This window comes from Carlito syrichta, unplaced genomic scaffold, assembly GCF_000164805.1.
Source record: "Carlito syrichta isolate Samal-C Ts95f unplaced genomic scaffold, Tarsius_syrichta-2.0.1 Scaffold303164, whole genome shotgun sequence".
Taxonomy (NCBI): Eukaryota; Metazoa; Chordata; class Mammalia; order Primates; family Tarsiidae; genus Carlito; species Carlito syrichta.
In genome coordinates this window covers 466,866-490,458 of record NW_007247260.1, presented here as the reverse complement: position 1 = coordinate 490,458, position 23,593 = coordinate 466,866, and the positions used below count along the sequence as shown (strand labels likewise).

The following is a 23,593-nucleotide window of genomic DNA, read 5'->3' as shown; positions in this document are numbered from 1 at the left end:
TGGGTTTCAATTCTAGGTCTGAAGGCAGGCAAGTTACTTAACCTGAGTTAAGTCCAGAGTCTCCTCATCTGTAAAATGGGGATAATGATTCAACTTATTTCATAGGGTTGTTATGAGTATTACATGAGGAAATGTGCAGAGAGCGCTTAGCATAATGTCTGGCCTATAGAAAGGACTCAGTAAATATGTTATTTTTATTACCTTTTTTGAGTCAGGGTCTCACTTTGTCGCCTATGCTGGAGTGCTGTGCCATGATCATGGTTTACTGCAGCCTCAAACTCAGGTGATCCTCCCACCTCAGCCTCTTGAGTAGCTTTGACTACAGATGCACACCACCACACCCAGCTAACTTTTTGATTTTTTTGTAGAGATGAGATCTTGCCATGTTGTCCAGGCTGGTGTCAAACTCCTGGGCTCAAGCAATCCTCCTGCCTCAGCCTCCCAAAGTGTTGGGATTATAGGTATAAGCCACTGCACCTGGGCTATTATTATTACTCTTGTTAATAAGTTAAATCCTGGCTTTCTTGCATTGTAGACCCTGCTTCTTATAACTTTACCCTCAGACTGGGACACTACTGTCAATGTCCTATTGCCTAGAAGTCCTGTGGGGATCCACTGACTTTACTACCAAGAACCTTACCCTTTCATGCCCTACCCATGTGATCAACCATCTCTAGAACCCATGCTTGTCTCAGATATGCTGGAACTTGGTACACCCTTTGGACAGTGTACCTGGCACAGATTAGGCACATGAATGTTGATACTTTCTTCCCGCCAGTTACCCAGTGAATAGTGCAGATGCCGTAAATACCAACTGACAGGCTTCCAAATATACCATTATTTGTTTTACTTAAAATTCAATAAATTTTTGGAAAGCACCCAAATAAGCAGAATGCAGTACTACTTCTCCAGAACTCTTATCTTTAGTGAGGGAAGAGTCTGTGCATGTATGCGTGTGTTTGGTGTGTGTGTCTAGTTAGGAAGAATATTTCTCTTGTGAAATTGTCTCCCTTAAGTACCTATCAGCATCAGTAATCTCTTCTTTTGTGAAATAATGTCTCTTTAGTACATAGGAAGGAGTTGATCTCTTGTGAGTTTGACCATAATAACTTTGTTTTACTTTATTTTTATCTCTTATAAAGGAAAAGGCTAAAGTTGTTGAGCCTCTGGACTATGAGAATGTTATCGCCCAAAGAAAAACTCAGATTTACAGTGATCCCCTCAGAGACCTGCTTATGTTTCCAATGGAAGATATATCTGTGAGTTCACAAGTACTTCTTTAAAGAAAAAAAAACCCTACATTTTCTAAGCCATTTATTACAGCAAGAATATTTTTTGTCTTCTAGATCTCAGTGATAGGTCGTCAGCGCAGAACAGTACAGTCCACTGTACCAGAAGATGCTGAAAAGAGGGCCCAGAGTTTATTTGTCAAAGAGGTAAGTAGGTTCAAAGGCCACAAAGGAACATTCGTCATCAGTTTAACATATAGAAAATATTAATATAGCTTTATATATTTGTAATCTATTTATTTATAGATACATAATAAATCTAAACTATTTAAAATAATTTTTCCTTTAATATAAAATAAAATCACTAAAATTAACTGATTTACATAACAAGTCTATATGATGCGATTCAGAGAATACAGCTTAAACATTTCCACAAGTAACATATGTTCTTAAGTGTTTTTCTTTTGGATTTAAATACCCTCTGAACTGGGAGTCAGAGTGTTCAAAAGGGCCTATTAATTGGGATTTATTGCCACCAATTGGGTTAGAGAAACATAGTTAATCCTCAAAGGAAGATCATAGTACTAACATTTCCCAAATGGTTTTTAAAAGTCTATCATGCTGGGCACGGTGGCTCATGCCTGTAGGGTTACAGGCACTTTGCTAACCCAAAGTGCTAGGGTTAGCACTTTGGGAGGCCAAGATGGGGGGATCACTTGAGCCCAGGAGTTCAAGACCAGCTTAGGCAACACAGCGAGATCTCGTCTCTGTAAAAAATTTTAAAAAATTAACTGGGCATGGTGGCACATACCTGTAGTCTCAGGAGGGAGCTGGCGGAAGGGTCGCCCGAGCCCAGGAGGTCAAGGCTATGGTGAGTCGTGATTGTCCCACTGCACTCCAGCCTGGGTGACCGAGAGAGAGACCCTGACTCAAAAAAAAAAAAAAATAAGTCTATCAGCATATTGCCAGACTTTTAAAAAGTGGATGTATGGGTACTTTTCCTGTATTTCAAATTAAATATTTCTATTTTCTTTCAGTGTATTAAAACCTATAGCATGGATTGGCATGTGGTAAACTACAAGTATGAAGACTTCTCTGGGGACTTTCGGATGTTGCCATGGTAAGTTTAGCATCCCAGGGAAACATTCAAGGAAGAATTATAAAACTTTTTACCTTTTTAAGACCACACGTGAAACCTTTCTGTTATTATAATAAAGCAAAATTTTAAACAAACAGTATGTTTGCATAAATGCCGTATTTTAGTTAAATTATTTCCAAAATGTATGAGCTCCCTTTTTGGCTTTGGTGCAGCTGCATTGATCATAAACTGGTCTTTAGTTGATGCTGGATTATGTAGTGAGCATTTTCTGGTGGTGTCATTGAAGAAGCTAGAGGATATTTGGGTCAATTTGATGACCCCGGACATCCCTTGAAAAAAGTGCATCTCTTTCAGTTGAGTCAAAGGAATGGCGTGACCACACTGGCCCAGGAGCCAGACTATTGGGGTTCAACTCTTATATTTGTCACTTTCTAACTGGATGACCTTGGACCAGTCACTCAACCTGCTTGGGCTCTCCGTTTTCTCCTGCTTTATCACAGGATATCATTTGGGGAATATTTTTGGAAAAAAACAATGGAGAAATAAGACATATGTGTAGCCTTTTGTAGTTTTCAAAGCACTTTCCCAGAGAAGAAATCTGAGTCCTAAAATGACCAATCCAAGGTCATATAGCAAACAAATTGAAGAGCCAGAATTGCACCATGTTGCTTTTGGACCTGGAGAAAGAGAAGGGTCTTTCTCCACTACTAACAGCTCTGGCACAGGGTTCTCAGTACTTTCTGCCCTCCCTGACAATGTATCTGGGCTTAGCTATATCTCTGCTGCTGCCTGCATCCGGCATACATGGGAGTCCTTATAGAATAGTAATGTGGGTTTACTCAGAGGAAAAAAAATCTTAGTTTTGAAAGGAGAAAGAATGTTTTGTCATTTTCTTGTTTGTGAAAGAAAGAAATCTACTCATCTTGCTTTTGTCTGTTTGTTATCATCGTTGTTGTGTTATTTTTTTTTTTTTCTTGGTCTGTTCTGTTCAGTGTCTAAGACAATTCTCTTGTATTTTCAGCAAATCTCTGAGACCGGAAAAGATTCCTAATCATGTATTTGAGATTGATGAGGACTGTGAGAAAGATGAGGTAAGGATGGGGGGCCATGTTGGGGACAACTGTACCAGTTTCTTCACGGTCACTTCTGTTAAAAAAGATTCCAAATGAAATTCCTTGAGAAAAGATGAGGGAAATAATTGTTTTTGAATGATCTGTGGCCAGCTTTCAAACAGAGTGAGTTGTTGTTTTTTTTAATTTTTAAAAAATAATTGCATTTCCAAGTGGGGTTTAGGAAGAAACAAGTTAAGTGGGCTGTGGTCTATATATAAACATGTCATCTTCCACCTGTGGGACATGCTTGTGAATTGCCTTTCTTACATTGGGCATGTGGTATGGTGATTCATCTGGCTCTCTTGCGTGATAGATCCCTCTTGGGATAGATGGCCCGGATGTCTGTGACATTTCCAGGTGCAGGTTGACTATTTACATAATGCAGAAGACTGTCCCAGAAGACAGCTCGTACTGTTCAATAACTATGAGTACCTACTGTGTGCCCAGCACAGAGCCTTTTGTTCTACAGTCAAAATTTTTACATCTTCACAGGGAATAGGGATTCTTGAGGCTATAATTAGGAAATGGGGCAGAGCCTCTTTCTGTGTACCCCAATATTTGAGTAATTAGATGGCGACTGGCTGTTGTTTTACTGATGGTTTTTGCTCTATTTCAGGACTCATCTTCTTTGTGTTCTCAGAAAGGCGGTGTGATAAAACAAGGCTGGTTGCATAAAGCAAATGTAAATAGCACCATCACGGTTACCATGAAGGTAGGAAGTAGTTATTACATTATTCTCTCATTTGAAGGATATTGGTATAAGTAGCCTGTCTGGAAACAATATATATTTTTTAAATAATTAGCCCTAGCAAAAAAAGTGTATAGTGAGAGGATTTTCACAGATGCATGGAATTTTAAAAATGTGAAACCTAAGGATAAATTTAGAAGGGAAACTTTTTAAAGAAATGTAATTATTATCTTCTGAATCAGCTGTCAGTTTAATGAAGAAAATAGCTTTGAAAAAAAGGGCACAGAAGGTTCATATGTAGAAATGAATTTAATGAGTGGAAAAATAGGTAATCCGTTTCTTTAGAAAATGTTAATTAGGTACTTGTTACATACTGGTCACTTCGGGGAAATATGTAGATATCTAAGATGATGGCCCTGGTTTCCAGTAACCTTCAGACTAGTTAAGAAATGTATCAAATTAACTACTATACAATGCAGTACTTTCAAGTGATCAGAACAACTTAGTTGGAAAACTTTGTAATTTGGTCAGGGTAGCCAGTTTGTGTGAGACAAAAGTAGATACACTAAAGGTGATAAAATTGTGGAGAGTCTTGAATGCCTCGGTCATGAGGTCAGCTTTTGTTTGGAAGGCTGTGAACGGCCATTAAAATTTGAACAAAAAACGAACAAGCTCCTTGAAGATTCTGAGCAGAAAAACAAATTATGCTCTGATACCAAATATAACTGTTCTTTTAGATATTCAATATAAGATCATGTGGTTTGCTGAGGATGATTCACACTTCCATTAAGCACTGAAGGTCATTCTATCTTTCACATAGCCTGCAAGTGGAAACCATGGGTGTCTACCAAGGGAAGACTCAAATTTTATCTTAATTTAATATTTTGCCTGCTGCTTTCCTTTTAGTGGCCATGTCCTGTTCTCACTTTCATTTTCAAGCTCTGAAAATAATGAATCCAAGTTGTAGGATGCTTCCTGTTTATCTCCTGCACCTGAGCATGGGCCTCAGCATGCGGTGATAAAAGAACCCATTTATCGAGGACTTGACATGCACCAGGCACCATCCTCAGTGTTTTATATTCTATATCTCATTTAATTGTCATGGCAGCCCTATGAGATAGGTACTATTATTATTCTTAGTTTATAGATACAGAAAGTGAAGCTCAAAAACATTCGGGAAAGAAAACAAGGTCACACAGCTCCAAGTGTTCAGAGGTAGGATTTGAACCTAGCGGTTTGCTCTTAGAGCCTATAGTTCTTAACCACTACACTATCAGGGCTCACTAGCTAAATGAGAATCAAGTCTTTTATTATAATATATCTCCTATTAGAGTTACCAGGTTCAGAAATGTGCATGCATGTGTGAAGGTTGTAAGTTGGTGCAAATTATCAGAAAACGATTCTATAGTTTTTTACCCCACTCCCCTCCTCTAGCATCCTCAAAATATTAAAATGCTTTACCCATACTTAAGCTTTAGTTCAACAGTAAGTAAACAATATGTGAAAATTCGGATTCATAAAGCAAGACGTTAGGAAATTAATATCTTCACAGAACAATTCACTACAGAGTCCTTTAAATGGTTTCTGTAATACCCTTAAATTATAATTTGCTTTTCAAATGACTTTTCTGGTTTTTAGGAGCCCATATATTATGAATCAAAACATACTTATTTTACATTTTCTTTCATAATTTGTGAAATACAGATTAATTGATATGTTAGGAAGAATAATGGGTCCCCCAAAGATGTCCATGTCCTAATCCCCAAAACCTATAAATGTTCCCTTCCATGGCAAAGGGAAATTAAAATAGCCAGTCAATTGGTAGGGAGCTTATCCTAAATTATTCAAGTGGGCCCAGCGTAATGATAGGGACCCCATAAGTGGAAGAGGGAGGCAGAAAAGGAGAGTGAGAGAAATAGACGTGAGAACAGAAGCAGGATCAGAGAGAGATACTATGTTGCAGGCTTTGAAGATGGAGAAAGGAATCAGTTATAGGCCAAGAAATGTAGGCCACTGCTGGAAGGTACAAAAGACAAGGAAATGGATTCTTCTCTAGAACATCCAGAACAAAGAATAGCTCTTCTGAAACCTTGATTTTAGTCCAGCGAGACCCATGTCAGACTTTTACAGAACAGTAAGATACCAAATTTGTACTGTTTCAAGCTATTACATTTGTGGTAATTTTTTACAACAGCAATAGAAAATTAACTCAATCAGTTAGTGAAAGATTGATTGTTCCTCTTGTATGTTTTCTATCCCCAAGATTGAAAACTCCAACACTTACAGGGGCCAAGTGGGAATCATAAATTCATGGAGAGGCTGATGTGTCTCAGGCAACCTGGTGACCAAATGGCCCAGCTGAAGGAGCCAGCTGCCTCTTGTCTCCAGCTAATGTTGCTTTGCCACTGCTGAGCTAGGCTCTTCTTTTTGCCTCTTTTTATCCTCAGCTGCTCATATTTGGCCACTTATTATTTTTGTGTGTGAGAGATATAATTCACATATAATGAAAGGATTTTTTTATTTTTAAACAGTAGGTAAATGAAGGAAAAGTGGAATAAACCAAATTGGTCATACAAGGCTCCACAACTTTAAGAAAAATTAACAGGGAATGCTTTGAAATGTCAAGATCGTACTGAGGTTTGGGAATCGTCTTTGGCTGTAGATCTCATATGTATCCCTGCTCTTCTCCACTGTGGATTCCTGATCGCCATTTTTATTTTGGGGAGATAACTCTATATCCTACACTCTGACTTTACCTCCTAAGCCATAGCGGTAGTGTTGTTTTCAGGATTTATCACACTAGAATGGGCATGAGAGGAAGATTCAGCCAGAACCTTCTGAGGAATTTTGCCAAGATAGCTTTTTCCTATCACAATTGTGTTTGAATTATTATTTAGTTCAACATGATGGAAATTAGTTGGAACTGGGATATTGACTTTTATAGTTTTGACTGCTCTTTTCCTGTGTCAATACTAGGCATGTGAGTGTTGGAGGCAGAGGACTAGTCCTCTGCTAATGGGTAGCAGTTTTGTAGTTGCCAGGCTAGAACTTGGAGTAAGAGCCAAAGCAGAAAACCAGGTCTTTGAACAAAGGCGCGCTGAGGGACTCTGGCTTGTACCCTGAGGTGCCCTGTTACAGGGTGGAGAATCTTCTAAGTTCTTCCTGCTTCGAGGTTGGATTGGTTCAGGCATAGGAGAGAGGCTAAACCCAAGGTGGGGCAAGGAGCTGACTCAGCTCTTGGGTAGTTGGGAAAGGCAGAGGCAGAAGAACTGAGGCAAAGGGTAGACAAGAGTTTGAGACGTTCTGAAAGGACAACGGGCCGAGCATGGTGACTCATGCCTGTAACCCCAGAACTTTAGGAAGCTGAGGTGGAAGGATAGCTTGAATGAGACCTCATTTCTCTCTTTCTCTCTATGTATATAAAAGGGAGGACAATGTCTGTATTTGTTTCTACTATGCTAATCTTTGAAGTGAAGAATAATAATGGTGCTCATAAGCAAATGGGAAGATGACTCAGGTGTGCTATTAACTGAGTCATTTTCCCAGCACTGGAGGCAGGTCTACACTTGGTGCATCTGGGGTGCCCTACCTGCTAGGGCCCCCAGCCCACACTGGTGAGCTTTGGTGGCTTCAGCAAACCAGCACCACAGAGCCGCAACTTGCAGAGTTGAGTGCAAAGAACCTTTTCTTATTGGAAAATCCAAGTCTTGATAACCCCTGCAAACTCATAGCAGACTAGCCAGGAAGTGACAGCAGCAGAATCTGGGTATTAATCATGACTCTTTGGCAAATAACTGACTTCAGAAACCAAGCTTCTTCCTTCATTCTTTGAGGCTCTTTGATGCTCTGTGGCTTGACACTGGCCTGCAGATTCCTTTGTGATTGATAGGAAATAAAAGCAGGGTGGCTTGGTGCCTCTTAAAGTAATGTGTGAATTTAAGGGTCTTTATTCATTCACAAATTTCGGAATTTTATTTTATTTTTTACATTAAAAATTTTTTTTATGTGTGTAGATGATATCTTGCTATGTTACCCAGGTTGGTCTTGAACTCCTGGGCTCAGACAATCCTCCCACCTCAGCTTTCCAAAGTTATTGGGGTTACAGACGTGAACCTCTGTGTCTGACCAAATTTCTGAATTTTAAAAAGTTATATAGAATCAGTCCTTTGGAAAGTTTGAAATTATTCACAACAACTTCAAAGTGTTTTTTATAAATGAGGCTGAGTCCTTTATCCTGTGCAATTTGAATCCTGTCAGAATTAAGGGAATCTAATAACAAGGAAGGGAGAAACAGAATTCTGAGAGAAGGTGCAAAAGAAAATAAAAGAAAGAGGATTAGAAGAGACTCCGCAATTTGCAGTTGATAAAAGGGAATTAAAAGATTCCTACTTTAGAAGATCTTTTGAGGAAGCAACCACGTGGGCTATAGTGCAATATATGTATTGTAGCCAAAATAATTTGTATATGAGCTGCTTTACAAAGTTAAACCTCCCTAGTTAGCTTGCCAGAGAGTTTTGTAAGAACATTCAAGTTGATGGTGATGGGCTCTAGGGAAGAGAGGGACCAGTAGAAGAACTAAATTGAGTTCAATAAGCACAGTGGCTCACACCTGTAACCCCAGCACTTTGGGAGGCTGAGACGGGAGGATTGCTTGAACCCAGGAGTTCAAGACCAGCCTGGATAGCATAGCAAGACCTTGTCTCTACAATACATAACACACATACATACGTACATGCATAGTAGCTGGGCGTGGTGGTGTGTGCCTGTAATCCCAGCTACTCGGGAGACTGAGATGGAAGGAGTGCCTGATCCTAGGATGTCGAGACTGTGGTGAGCCATGATCATACTACTGCATTCAAGCATGGATGACAGAGTGAGACTTAGACTCAAACAAACAAACAAAGTGCAGTGGCTCACACCTGTAGTTCCAGCTACTTGGAAGGCTGAGACGGAAGGATCACCTGAGCACAGGAGGTTGAGGTTGCAGTGGTCGTGAGTGTGCCACTGCACTCTAACCTGAGTGACAGTGAGACTTTCACTCAAAAAAAGCAAACAAACAAACAAACAAAAACTAAACTGAGTTCTTCATACTGGAATATTTTAGGACCCCATATTTACAGAATAAAAAATGTTTATTTCCCCAGCATATATCTTTCCCCCTGCACTGGTCAGTTGTTAAAATATAATGATCTGCATCATTTTCTGCAGTTGTCATTATTTTCCAAGAAATGCTTGCTAAGTAACCCTGTTGTTGACTGAGAAACTTGCCCTGAGGAGCCCAGGCTTCAGAAGAGCTGCTAATGATGTGTATTACTCCAGAAGTCACAGTGCATTGTGTCTGAGTACTTCCTCTCACTGAGGAGGATGCTGGCGTCATGCAGCTCTTGCAAAAGAGCTCTGTTGGGCTGGGTGTGGTGGCTTGTGCCTGACTGCTTGAGCCCAAGGAGTTCAAGGCTGCAGTGAGCTGTGATCAGACTACTGCCCTCCAGCCTGGGTGACAGAGCAAGAGTCCTATCTCTCTCTCTATCTCTATCTCTATTTCTATCTGTCTCTCTCTGTCTCTGTCTCTGTCTCTCTCTCTCAAAGAAAAGCTCTGTTGGTTGTCTGAGTGTAGTGACCATTTTATTCAGCACTTGCAGCTTGCTTTGTTCTTGGTATTCATGTTAAAACAGGACAAGCCTTATCATAGTGATTAATTTCTTCAATTTGTGGTTTCTAGTTAATGAAAATACACCCTGTTCACTCTTTAATTCCTGTTAAAGTGTTGGAGACAAGTTTAAGATATTGTAGAAAATATATAATTCCTTAGACAGAAACTCCAATCCTAACAGAAACCTACTCATTTACATTCTTTCTTTCCCAAGTAGCTGCTGGAGACATCTGCTTTATTCAACTTCTTTCTGTATCAGTGAAGGAATTTAATATGGACTTAGAGAGCTATGATGTTGGATGTGACCTTCCCCTGGTATTTAAAATTATTTTCTCTAAGGGATATACTGGCATATGGAATAAGGAAGAATTTGATCTTGAGGGTGGGTTTTCATTAGAAAATAACTGTTCCAGATTCTTGGCCAACTCACGGGACACCCACCTTTATGCATCTTCTTGGCTCAGTTTGGTCACATTCTTCCAGCTCTCTCCTTCCCATTCTCAGCAATTAAATGTTGAATTGCCTTGGTATGTTATCGGGGTTACAAGTTCAACTGCTTGATGTATGACTCACTTCTAGTGCCCTTTCTTTTCTTTTTTTTTGCACAAAAGAGAGCCATTTGTTATATATCCAGGATCCAAAAGACCTTACTTACTCTTTAACTGTTATAGCAGGATCCAAAAGACCTTACTTTAACTGTTATAGCAGGTTTTTTTCCCTCCTCCTCTTCAGTGGGAGAACAACAAATCAAAAGAGGATTTGACCTAAGAAAGCACATACAATATTAGAATACTTGCTAGGAGACCAAGGTCACTCTGTGTATTGGAACAAAAGGAAGAGAACATTTTTAATTTTTGATGTTAGACCAATTATATTCTCAAATCTACTAGACTGTCTCTTGCAGCTAAAAATGGTTCACACTTGTTTATTATAGGTAAGGAATTTTTTACTAATTTGATTTTTGTGTTTTCTCTCATTCATTTATCACTGTCCAAAAACCATTCATTAGTTATGTCCTGTGTGTCAGATACTTTTAGGAATCAATGAATTAATCACCAAATAGATAATTACTTTATTTTACTTTTTTAGAGACAGAGTCTTGCGATGTTGCCCAGGCTAAAGTGCAGTGGTTATTCACAGGTGTGATCGAAGCTCACTGCAGCCCCAAGCTCCTGAACTCCAGCGATTCTCCCAGCTTAGCCTCCTGAGTAGCTGGGACTACAGGCTTGTAGCTACCAAATAGATATTGGAATACCTTATTAGTACCAGGTGTTAACATTGTGGAAGATGGAAAGAAGTGTTATATGTAAAGCTTAAAACCTTTTCAGGAAGTGAGGCACACACACAAAAAAAACAATAATAATTGTACCACCCTTAGCAGTACAGAGACCAAGTGCTATATAAGTCCAGATCACTGTAGCCTGGGATCAAAGAAGGCTTTCTGGAAATTTTGGGGCCTCAAAAAATGGCAATCAAAGAGGAGAAAGTGGCCAGGTGCAGTGGCTCATGCCTGTAATCCTGGCAATTTGGGAGGCCAAGGCAAGAGGATTGCTTGAGTCCAGGAGTTCAAGGCCAGTCTGGTCAACATAGCAAGACCTCATTTCTACCAAAAGCTAAAAAATTAGCTCCAGGCTACTTGGGAGGCTGAAGCTAGAGAATTGCTCGAGCCCAGGAGTTTGAGGCTACAGCGAGCTGTGGGCGTGTCACTGCACTCCAGCCTGGGAGACAGAGTGAGAGCCTGACGTAAAAAAAAAAAAAAAAAAAGGAAAAAGCGAACGTGGTAGTAGGCAGGTGTGTTAAATGAAGTTGAGTTGTCATGGGAGAGAGTTGGTTTGGCTCTTTGGTTATCGCCCTGTGCCTCAATTTCTCTTCTGTAACATGAAAGTGATAACAGTAATGAACACACAAAGTTGTTATGAGGACTCATATATTATGAGGAAAGCACTTAATCGGTGACAGCACTGTAGAAAGCACTTCACAGATGTTAGCAATTGTTATGATTTTATATTATTAGTAGGATTGTGGGAGGACCCTGAATGCCAGGATCTGGCATGTGAGCCTTATCATGTGAATAATTGAGTCATTGAAAATTTGAGCAGGCTTATGACATGCTGAAATAAATCCAATAAAATAATTTATCTGCAATGAGACGGGTGGATTATAGACCCCCCACTAGACTTTGCTTCAAATTAAATAGTTAAAAAAATCTCCAGTGCCCTGATAGGGTGAAATTATTTAAGAAAAGTTATTTGATTTTTACCCAGTTTCCCAGAGGGTAGGACATCGTGATATATTAAAACTTGGCAGGGTTGTAAAATGATATGATGGAGAGAGATGCGTGATCTATTAGGTTGCCAACCTAGTGGTAGGGGTTCTTTTGCAGGATGAAGTTCCTGACATTCTCGTATCACTGGTTCAGCTTTCTAAGTCTTGGGGTTTTCTCCCCCGTGGTTTCTTTCATCTTTGTTTAGAACAGTTCTGAGACCCAGTATGTCTCTTGCTCTTCTGCTGTCTCGCTCTCCTTTTCCTTTCAGACTCTTCCGTTCTGTTCTGTCTGAGACATGTCAAGTCGTCCCCCTGACCACTTCTACATTACTCCTGGCCTACCTACTCTGCCTCTTAACCTTTGAAGCATCCTTTTTCAGGGCTTCTGGTTTATGTGATTTAGCAGTAAATCGTTACCCTCTAGGTAGCACACAATAGATAAACATTCCTGAGATTTGTTATATAAAATGACAAAAGGTTTTCAGATTTTGAGGATGCTAGATGCACCAACTTTCTTGCCTTTTTTCCATCTTGGATGCAACTACATGACAAAAGGCTTTTGTTCCTGCTCCACAAAGGGTTCAAAGGGTTGTCGTCCCCAAAGCTCAGGACCTTCAGGACACTTGGCAGGACCTGATCATATAGAATCATCTCCTTTCGCTTGCTCTTTTTTTTTTTTCTTCTGGGTGGTCTGAGTGGGCCACTCTTCAAGATCCATACTCCTCATTGAGTAAGCTGGGGAATTTTCAGCTGTGGTTATCATCTAGGGCAGGTAATACAGGCAAGGAGGAGGAGAAAGAAGAATATGGGCATTACAGAGAAACACCACTCTATTGGATGAAACCACTGGAGATCGAATTATTCATTCTCTATTTATTTTGCAGAATTTTCCTAGGTACAGAGGATATAGCAGTAGATGAAACATGGACCTTAATGGTCTAGAAATAGACAGCAAATAAAACAGATAGATAAGATATATTTGGATAGGAATCTTTCTGTGAAAAAGATAAAACAAGGTGCTATGACTAGAACAAGTGGTCACAGAAGGTCTCTCAAAGGAGGTGAGGTTCAAGCAAAGACCTGAATGGAGTAAGAAAGTGAACTGTGTGGATAGTTGCGGAAGAGTATTTCAGGCTGAGGAGCAAGTATTTCAGGCTGAGGAAATATGGAGGCCCAAAGGAGCTTGCTTGGAATGTTTGAGTAACAGTAGATAAGCCACTGTAGAAAGGGTTTCTCACACACACACACACACACACACACACACACACACACACACACACACACACACCACCTTTAGTAGTATAGAGACCAAGTGCTATATGAGTCCAGATCACTGTAGCCTGGGGTCAGAGAAGGCTTCCTGGAAATTCTGGGGCCTCAAAGAAAGGGAGTCAAAGAGGAGAAAGTGGCCAGGTGCAGTGGCTCATGCCTGTAATCCTAGCAGTTTAGGAGGCCGAGGCAAGAGGATTGCTTGAGCCCGAGAGTTTGAGACCAGCCTGGGCAACATTTTTTTTTTTTGGTTGTGGTCTCACTTTGTCACTCAGGCTAGAGTACAGTGGCACAATCACAGCTCACCACAGCCTCGACCTCCTGAGCTCAAGCCATCCTTTTGCCTCAGCCTCCCAAATAGCTGGAACTACAGGCATGTGCCACCATGCCTGGCTACTTCATTTTTTGTTTTTTGTAGAGATGAAGTCTCACTGTTTTGCCTAGACTGACCTCGAACTCCTGTCCTCAAGCAGTCCTCTTGCTTCGACATCCCAAAGTGCTAGACTTACAGGCACGATCTATCACCCCCAACCTTAGATCTTACTCTAACCTTGATGGGAAACCACCGAAGGGTCTAGGCAGGATTCTCTCTATTGTCACCATTATATGATGACAAATTTCAGTTCTACCAGTGTCTTTCCTGTGTGAACTTGGGTGAGCTCTTGGTCCCCCAGTTTGCTATTAGGTAAAATGTGAATAATACTACAAAATGAAAAGAATTAGCTATTGGTTGCAAAGGACTTGAGGCCTTCAAATGCAAGGTATAATATAATTACCATTGTTCTATCTTGTCATTATTTTAACACCTGTCTTCTTTTTGAAATGTAGAAAAATGTAGACCTGTACCCTAAATAGCTGCAACTTGGAATTTAAGAAATGTCAGAAAAGTTGTGTTTCTGATTTCCCTTTCAATTTCATATGAGAGATTTAGGATATCACTTTCTCCTTTGAAAAAGACATCTTAAAAGCATCCCAGAAATTGAAACCTAACATATAATGAGAGAATATTAGAATGAGCAGAGATCTTGCAATTTGTTGTTGAGGGCAGAATCTGATTTCTACATAGAGATTAATTTAAACAACAACAAAAAAAACCTCCTTGCTGTGCAAACAGTGTCCTCCTAGTGTATGAAAAAGCACTTGGGAGCCGGGCTCGGTGGCTCAGCCTGTAATCCCGCGCCTTTGGGAGGCTGAGGTGAGTGGATTGCCTGAGCCCGCGGGTTCGAGATCCGCCTGGGCAACTTGGCGAGACCTCATCTCTACAATAAATCAAAAAATTAGCCGGTCGTGGTAGCGTGAGCCTGTAATTCCGGCTACTTGGAAGGCTGAGGCAGAAGGATCGCCGGAGCCCAGCAGGTCGAGGCTGCAGTGGCCGGGAGCGGCCACTGCACTCCAGTCTGGGCGACAGAGTGAGACTCCAACTCAAAAAAAAAAAAAGAAAAAGCACTTGGGGAACTTAGCTCCCACACTAGGAAGACTGCTGTGTTCTTTGTTCAAGTTCAATGAAATTATTTGTAGATCATGAAAAAAATGATCTTACAGATCATCTGTTCTGATCACATCATTTTACAAGTAAGGAAACAGAGAGAAACGGGGTCTTGAGGACAGTTTCACTGCTGGTTAGCAAGTGATCCTGGCTGAAGATCAAGGTCATAAGACTCCAAGGCATCTGCTCTTTCTGAAGGCTCTTTCAGGCTCTCTCCCCAGAGTCATAAGCTACCTACCCCAGCATCACATTTAGACATAATTGCAATGTTACAGGAAGTGATTTGCTGTGATTTCATATCCCTTTCCATCTCTATTGTAATGATGTGTTTTGCTAATATTGGAAGTGGCAGCTGCCACAAAACTTCTTTGCTTGGTGAGGCAGCTGGATGTGAAAAAAAAATGCACAGACTATAATTTGACTCTACGCCACAAATGTCTTGCTCTATACTTTCACTTTTTCTACCTTCCTTTTTGTTGCTGTCTGTGGACTCTGCAAGTGGATTTTACAGACTGTCCCACTGAAGGGATAGACTTCAGGTTTTAGATTTGACCATAATTCAAATTCTAATCTAGTTGAAATTTTTCATATTACTTTTTGCCTGAAGGATGTATTCTAATTTTTGTCATACATAAGCAAAGTAAGTGCTCATTAAATGTTTATGCAGTTGAAATGATCTCAGTGTGTGATTTTAGATCTTTTGGTCGCATCATTTTAATAACAGATGTGAATCCTTGTCATGAAAATAAGCACACATACATATATAATCAGCATTATGATAAACATTTTCTTTGTTCATTTAGATTTCTTTCAGCAAACTTAAGTGTGGGTTAATCAAATATGAGACTATGTGGATATATTCTCATATATGAGATATATAAATATATGAAAGACTTACATAAATGCACACACTTTCTGTACCTTTGTATTCTAATACAATGACATTTCTTTGATTGACTTTGGAAAACGAGCTAATGTTTTCTGCTTGGATTCCTTTCTGTGATACTGTATAGCCCACATGGTCCCTTCCTAAAATAGAAACTGTAACATGTATCAGTCTAATCTGTTAGGGTATTCCTCACATTGGTATATTTTTGTCATTCATTCAAAAATCAATGGTGACTGGGCATGGTGGCTCACGCCTGTAATCTCAGCACTTTGGGAGGCCAAGGTGGGAGGATTGTTGGAGCTCAGGAGCTTGAGACCAGCCTGGGCAATACAGTGGGAATCATCTCTATAAAACAACTTTTTAAAAAAACTAGCTGGGTTTGGTGGTGAATGCTTGTAGTTCCAGCTACTCGGGAGGATGAGGCAGAAGGATCGCCTGAGCCTAGGAGGTCAAGGCTGTGGTGAGCCCTGATTATGCCACTGTACTCCAACCTGGGGGACAGAATGAGACCGTGACTAAAAAAAAGTGAGTGAGAGTTAAACAAGTCAAGAATAATGGCAAGTATTTTGTGTTTGTTTTGTTTTTGTTTTACTAGTTTTTCTAAAAAGAAAAACACCAGTGTTCATATTTTTTGCTTACTCATGCTATGGAGAAATAAATTGTTGATGTTTCAGGTACTTTGCCAGAAGTTAAGTAGTTTGCAAGAATGATCTTGTCAAATACTTTTTCCATAATGAAAGTCCTTAAAATAATCAAGGATCCTATTGGATAAGCAGATGGGTGACTGAAAATGGCAAGCTTAAATCTTAAAGCCGAATTCTTCAAGTAAGACAAGATACATAGAACTGCGTCTCCTCAGTAATCACCGGGAGTCCATTCCCCAGTCTCTCCTCCCATCTCACCCTGAAGTGATTTCAGATCCATATCCTGGGGAACTGCCGCTGGAATAAACTCTACCGTTCATTGCGGCAATCACTTGACAGAGCCTGCAGTTTGTGACTCATTGAGAGAAGCACAGATTCAACAGAAAGCTCCTAATCCCCCGTTCTCATCTCCTTTATCAGGTTACAAGACTGTTTTTAGGGAGAGTAGAGGGACAGCATGAATCCATCAAAGCAGTCTTCCTCCTTTTCCTGTTCTCATGTGCTTGGCTGTGAGTTGTAACAGGCCACTTCTTAACCATTGTGAATCTCTCACTCCAAACAAATGGCACAGTTCCATTGGGCTTATTGATTCAAATCTCAGCATTCAGGGCACTCAACAACTGGTAGGCAGCTATTGACTCTCTGTTTTTCCCTGTGAGTGCATAGTAAGCCAGACTTTCAGAAGCAGGGTTACTGGTACAGTGTAGGTTACTGCATTAAGATGTGCAGGTGAGATGGAAATATATATATATATATAATTCAAAGACACTATTCAGATGCAATGTGTTTGTAACAAATGTCTCATTGATGGATTTTCCCCATATAGGTATTCAAGAGACAGTGTTTATATATATATGAATAGTGTGTGTGTGTTTATATGTGGATTTGTGGTGGTGTAAATCAAATTTTAAAAATTCAATCATATTATGCAATTAAATGAAAACAGATGCTATTGTGAAGTGGTCAGTGATTCAGATATCAAAATTCATTTTTTTTTAGTTGGAGTCTCACTGTCATTCAGGCTGGAGTGCAGTGGCATGAACACAGCTCACTGCAGTCTCAACCTCCTGGGCTCAGGTGATCCTCTTGCCTCAGCCTCCCATGTGGATAGGACTACAGGCACATGCTACCACTTCCAGCTAATTTTTAAATTTTTTTTTTTTTTGTAGAGACAAGGTCTTGCTATGTTGTGCAGGCTGGTCTCAAACTCCTGGGCTCAAGCAATCCTCCCACTTCAGCCTCCCAAAGTGCTGGGATTACAGACATGAGCCACTGCACCTGGCCTAAGAATTCTTTATACACTTTAAAGTGTTAAATCTTAATTATTCTCCAGATATTTGATTAACTGAGGGTAAATCACTGGACTTCACATTCTCCATCTTAAAAACAAATGAAGCTAATGATAATTTCTAACATCTGCTCAGAGTTGTCTGAAGATTATCTAGATAAAATGCCTGGCATGGTTTTTAGTTCAAAGACACTCTTCAGGTGCAATGTGTATGTAATAAATGTCTCATTGCTGAATTTCCCCATATAGGTATTCAAGAGACGGTATTTTTACTTGACTCAACTTCCTGATGGTTCATACATTCTCAATTCCTATAAAGATGAGAAAAATTCAAAAGAATCTAAAGGTTGCATCTACTTGGATGCCTGCATTGATGTTGTTCAGGTAAGGCTATTGAGGTACTATTTCTTTTTCTCCAAGAGGGTTATTGATGGACTTTTAAGAACCACAGCATTTTTCTGTCTTAGTTCATGACATCTCCATCCACCAGAACGTTCATGCTAGAAATTTCAGAATCCTCTTCAGTGCATCATTTAGTGCCAATATTTAAACATTCATCAGATCCTTTTGAGTCTGGCTCCAAAGTGCCTCTTGAATCTCTTACCTTCTATTCTTACTACCCTTTCTCTGGTTCTCCCTTTATTTTCTCTGGCCTAAAGTCTCCTCTTCTTGCCCCCTGATTTGTTGCCTGTTCTACCTCAACTTCCTAAGACATAGATCCTGTCCTTTGCTTGCCTTTTCTAGATCTTTTAGCTTTTGATTTATTTTCTCACAGAGTGAGCTCTGAAGCTCTTGCCATGGCATTTAAGGCCCACAGTGACTTTGCCTCACCCTACTTTTTAGCCTCATCCTCCCTGTACCACCTACTATATTCTGTGCTTTGGTCACAACAGGATAAGCACTCCATGGAGTCTCACACATATGTGGCTTGCCTTACATTTCTCTCCTCTTCTTGCTCTTCCATTCTGTTCCTCTTTGAACCTTATCTTTTATGACTCGACTTAAATGCTACTTTTGCCATAAATGTTTTCTGTATCCTTCCTCACCCTCACGCCCACCAAGTGGAGTTAAACCCCACCTCCCCTGTGCTACCACTTTGCTTTTTCCTCTTTCATATCACCAAATCACACTCTAACTTGTGGTTCATTCTGCACATTCCTTTTTGGATTGCAGGAGCCATGTTTTATTCATTTTATAGCTCCTATAATTATCAGCAGGACCCTGCACACAGTAGGGATTTAGCAAATGTTTGTTGATTTGAATTACTAAGCAGGCATAGACAAAGACAGGGTGGGAAGTCAAAGACAGAGATTTTCTGAATAAGAAGTCAATTGACCAAGAGTTAGGAGCCACATTACAGAGCCAGGGTGGCATGATGGACTAGAAGGAGCACTGGGCGGATTAGGAGGCAGGTGATGCCAGTTCAATGCACTTAATTATCTCAATCTTAATTTTCAAATCTGTAAATTGGGATTAATAATGTCTGTGTACTCTATCAAATAAGATTGTTGTGAGGATTCAATGAGAAAATGCTTTATTTTTATTTTTGAGTCGGGGGTCTCACTCAGTCGCCCAGGCTGGAGTGCAGTTGCACAATCATGGCTCACTACAGCCTCAAACTCCTGGGCATAGGTGATTCTCCTGCCTCAGCCTCATGAGTAGCTGGGACTACAGTCATGCACCACTATGCCTAATTTTTTTTTTTAATAGAGATGAGGTCTTGCTATGTTGCCCAGGCGGTTCTCAAACTCCTAGGCTGAAGCAATCCTCTTGCCCTGACCTCCCAAAGTGCTGGGATTACAGGCATGAGCCACCACAACCGACCTGAGAAAATACTTTTAAAAGCATAAAGATCTGTGAATAGAAGGTGCTTTTTAAGACACACACACACACACACACACACACACACACACACACACACACACACACAAACATCTGAGGTGGAAACCCCCCAAACTGGAATTTATTTGTAAATAATTGTGTATTTATTCTTACATGTTTAAACTTCAGTCAACTTAAAAGTACTCTTCACTTGATGCAATACACCTATTGAGACATTGTTTCCATTGCTCAAAACAGTTTTTGAACTTGTCAGTTTAGATGCCTTTTAGTGTTTCTGCCGTTTTATTGTTTCACCTCTTCCACATCAGCAAAATGTTTCCTTTTGAGGACTTTTTTAATGCGAGGAAACAACAATAAAAAGTCGCTCAGGGTGCGATTGGGTGAATAGGGAGGGTGGGGTACAGGGGTCATGCCGTTTTTGGTCAAAAACTGCTGAACAATCAGCACGGTATGGGCAGGTACGCTTGTAAATCACCCATCATCAAATTGGCAAATGTGTTGAAAGAATCTCAAAAATTCACTGAAGCCAAACACAGCCTCTCACAACAATGCTAGCTGGTACACTGATGGGTTCCTAGAACACTCACCTAGCAGGGGAAGCCTGTACTACAAGGACCCCACCCTCTAAAAGATATTTCCGTTTTTGGGAGGGTCCTCCTTCATATATGTGTGTGTGTGTGTGTGTGTGTGTGTGTGTGTGTGTGTGTATGTGTGTAAAAAGAGCTTTCTTATCTTACTGGAGGAAAGAGGGCACACAATTTCTGGATTTTCTCAATGAGCCCTAGTCCAAATTGACCTTTCTTTGTAATGCTCCCAGGACCTGCTTTCCCCATCTATTTATGATCCCACCTCACAAATATTTTCAAATGTACAAATCTTTATGGCTTCTATGCAGTTTAATTTCATCCTTTATTATACTTTGAAGATGAGAAGAAGGAACTTTTTTTTTGGTTCTTTCTTGAATAATGACCATGCAGTGTAAAAAGATTGATTCATGAGCCTTTCTTGAAATGAATGCTGAGGGACTTAAAAGGGGGTTATATGTATTTATTTTTCATGACAGAGAAGGTGGTGGAGTAAAAGAATGTGTCCTTAAGTTTGAGGAAAGGAGAAGGCTTTGATTTTCCTTGTGTACTATTATTCAGCATAGGCTACTTCCATATATTTTACAGAGTCACAATTGAATGTGAAACAACTATGGGCTTATTTTTTTCCCAAGTGATTATTTTTAAATTCTATGGATACATAGTAGTTGTACACGGTTATGAGATAAATGTTATATTTTGATAAAAGCATACACTGTGTAATGATGAAATCAGGGTATTTGGGATATCCATCACTTCCAACATTTACTATTTCTATGTGTTAGGAATATTCCAATTCCACTTTTCTAATTTTGAAATATGCAATAAATTATGGTTAACTAAGGTCATTCTATTGTGTGACTAGACACTATGGTCTACTTTTATGCTTCTATGATACAGTTGATATTATGCATGCCAAAGTGAATTAGGTGTCTATATTGCCTTTTATGGTGAGATATAAAATAAATACCAGATTTGTTTCAGATCACATAAAAGCTTGTTTTTAAAATATATAAATATGCAAGAAAAACTTTAACAGGGTGGAAATAGTAAAATATTTGGTTATTTTTATGATTGCAGCTTGATTTTCTAAATGTGAAGAATGCCCAAAAGTCCTTAATTAATAACTATTTACTCAACAAATAGCATTTTCTGCCAACTTTGTGCATGTTCACACCCTTGTGCTCAGTCCTGAGAAGACAAAAAGGATGTTTGACATAGTCATTTGTCATCTTTGAGTGTCTGTTTCTTGTTGAAAGAAGCAATTATTTCATGAAAGTATTGATGCACATATGTGCTATGCCGAGGTGAATATAAGTATAAACTAATGAAATCTAATATTAAAAGGGAAATTAATCTAACTAAAACGTGCTTTTTTCCCCTTTAGTGCCCCAAAATGCGCCGTCATGCTTTTGAACTCAAGATGTTAGATAAGTATAGCCATTATCTGGCTGCTGAAACTGAGCAGGAAATGGAGGAATGGTTGATAACTTTGAAAAAGATTATTCAGATCAATACTGACAGTTTAGTTCAAGAAAAAAAGGAGATGGTAGAAACAGCACAAGGTAAGAAGTTTTAAATGATTCGTTACTGAGGTAAAGTCCTTGTCTTTAATCCATAGAAATGTCCTTTGTGCTGGATGATTATAGAACTCTTAATCTTGAAGGTTGACCTGCTTCTTCATTAAAAGCGACTATGTGCTTTGATATTTAGTTGATAGACTATCTAAGGTTGATAGACTTTTTTTTTAACAGTTGATGCTGCATGGGCTCTGACACATGACATATAACCAGAATAAAATATATAGAAATTCATGGCAGATTTTCAAAAGTCCATTAGAGTTTTCCCTATGCTTTCATAATTGAAATTCTTTGCAATAAATCTCGTAGGAGTGGATGGGTGGGAGATAGTTAGGCTATTCCTCTTAGGTTATTAGTAATGGTCTGTATGGTTTAGAACATCTGCTTTTAATGAATTTGCAGATGATGAAACTAGCAGCCAAGGAAAAGCTGAGAATATCATGGCCAGTTTGGAAAGAAGCATGCATCCGGAACTGATGAAGGTATATCTTTCTTATGGCAGCTTGCCTTCAACTGAGATAATGCAGGATTAACTATTAAAGTTTTAATGCTGAATTCCATTTGGCAATATCATTTCCAAGTTGAAAGCCACAGCAAATAGGTAGAAATTATAAAAGAAAAGTTGTACTCCTAAAGATGGACTTGTAAGTGCCAACTGACAGTTTGGAAAATCTTGTATTTTTCTAGATACCAAGAAATACTTCCAGGTTTTTGTGGCTATTAATTTTACCTATCAGTTTTTATTCATCTTAATTAGTGTATATATTCATAAAATAAATATTCTTTTTTTTAAGGGCTGATGATGCAGCTCATGTTAATTTCATTTGAAAAGCATACATTCTCTGTATGTAAATAAATATATATGAATAATTTCATCACATAAAGGTTTGGGTGAACAGACATCAGTTGTGTTAATTTACTCTGTCCTTTGGAGTTTGAAGTGAGCCAATTTTGAAAGTATAAGGTGATTATCATTAGTATCTTAGTATGATATATATTTTACTCTGTAGAGTCCATGTAATATATTAGACAATCGTGACCCGTTTATTCATTTAAATTCTTGTCAAGCCTATTTATGTTTTCACTTTATTCTTCTTTCTGGACTACTTAGTTACACAAATTTAGAAGTTCATTTTTTTTTTCTATTTTAAATTTACCCCTCTCTTTAGCTTCAAAGCTATTTTTCAAAATTCAGGAATACAGTCATTACCCTCTGATCTAGGCTTTCTATGAGTTTTTTAGATTTTAGTTTTATCCCCTTTCAACCTTTGTCATCCCAGAATGTGCAACCCATTATGTGTTTCCTGAGGTGATGGAATCAGAATTGTCTCTAACACTGAGATGTGTAAAATATGATATTTTTAAATTTCCCTTTTGCATCCAATGTCTCTTGGATTCCTGTTTTGTACTGACTTTGGCATCAATAATATTCTTGGTGTTATGAAGAGGCACATAAGAACCTGATCTATAGCTCATTGTGGATCATAGCTAAGCATTCTTTATTGATCTTAAATTGATGGAAATACAGAATGGTAAATTTTTTAAGCTGTGTCAAATTGCTAGTTTCACATAAACTATATATTTAAATGGTATTTAGTACTATTTTGAAGGAAATGAAGTAATATGACATATGTATATATTTTAAATTTTAGTATGGAAGAGAAACTGAACAGCTAAACAAACTCAGTAGAGGAGATGGAAGACAGAATCTCTTTTCTTTTGATTCAGAAGTCCAGGTATTAACAATATGTTTCTTTATGTAGTCCTAGAATTGTTGCTTATTCAGATAAACAACATCTGTGAAATGTTGAAATTACTGATTTTTATGCCAGTTGGGAATATAGATTGTTTTGTATTTGTCTTGTTCACTGTGAACAGGTAGCTTAACAACTACCTCTTCACTCAAGGGGACTATCACAAGTGGAAATAGTTTGAAACTGAAGCTACATAAATATATATTTCTCAATT

At 39.1% G+C, this 23,593-nt stretch overlaps 1 protein-coding gene across 2 annotated transcripts in view; it reads left to right on the top strand.

Annotated features, from left to right (window-relative positions):
* Positions 1-1,148: 1,148 nt before the first annotated feature.
* The window catches only part of DOCK11 (dedicator of cytokinesis 11), a 133,805-nt gene continuing 111,360 nt past the window's right edge, over positions 1,149-23,593 (top strand). For both annotated transcript variants that reach the window (XM_021712283.1, XM_021712281.1), the window contains exons 1-9: positions 1,149-1,259; positions 1,347-1,436; positions 2,267-2,349; positions 3,350-3,419; positions 4,057-4,152; positions 17,869-18,003; positions 21,433-21,610; positions 22,028-22,107; positions 23,278-23,361. In XM_021712283.1, the coding sequence (XP_021567958.1) occupies positions 1,236-1,259; positions 1,347-1,436; positions 2,267-2,349; positions 3,350-3,419; positions 4,057-4,152; positions 17,869-18,003; positions 21,433-21,610; positions 22,028-22,107; positions 23,278-23,361 (840 nt within the window). In that variant the 5' untranslated portion in view covers positions 1,149-1,235. The remainder of the gene's footprint in view (positions 1,260-1,346; positions 1,437-2,266; positions 2,350-3,349; positions 3,420-4,056; positions 4,153-17,868; positions 18,004-21,432; positions 21,611-22,027; positions 22,108-23,277; positions 23,362-23,593) is intronic.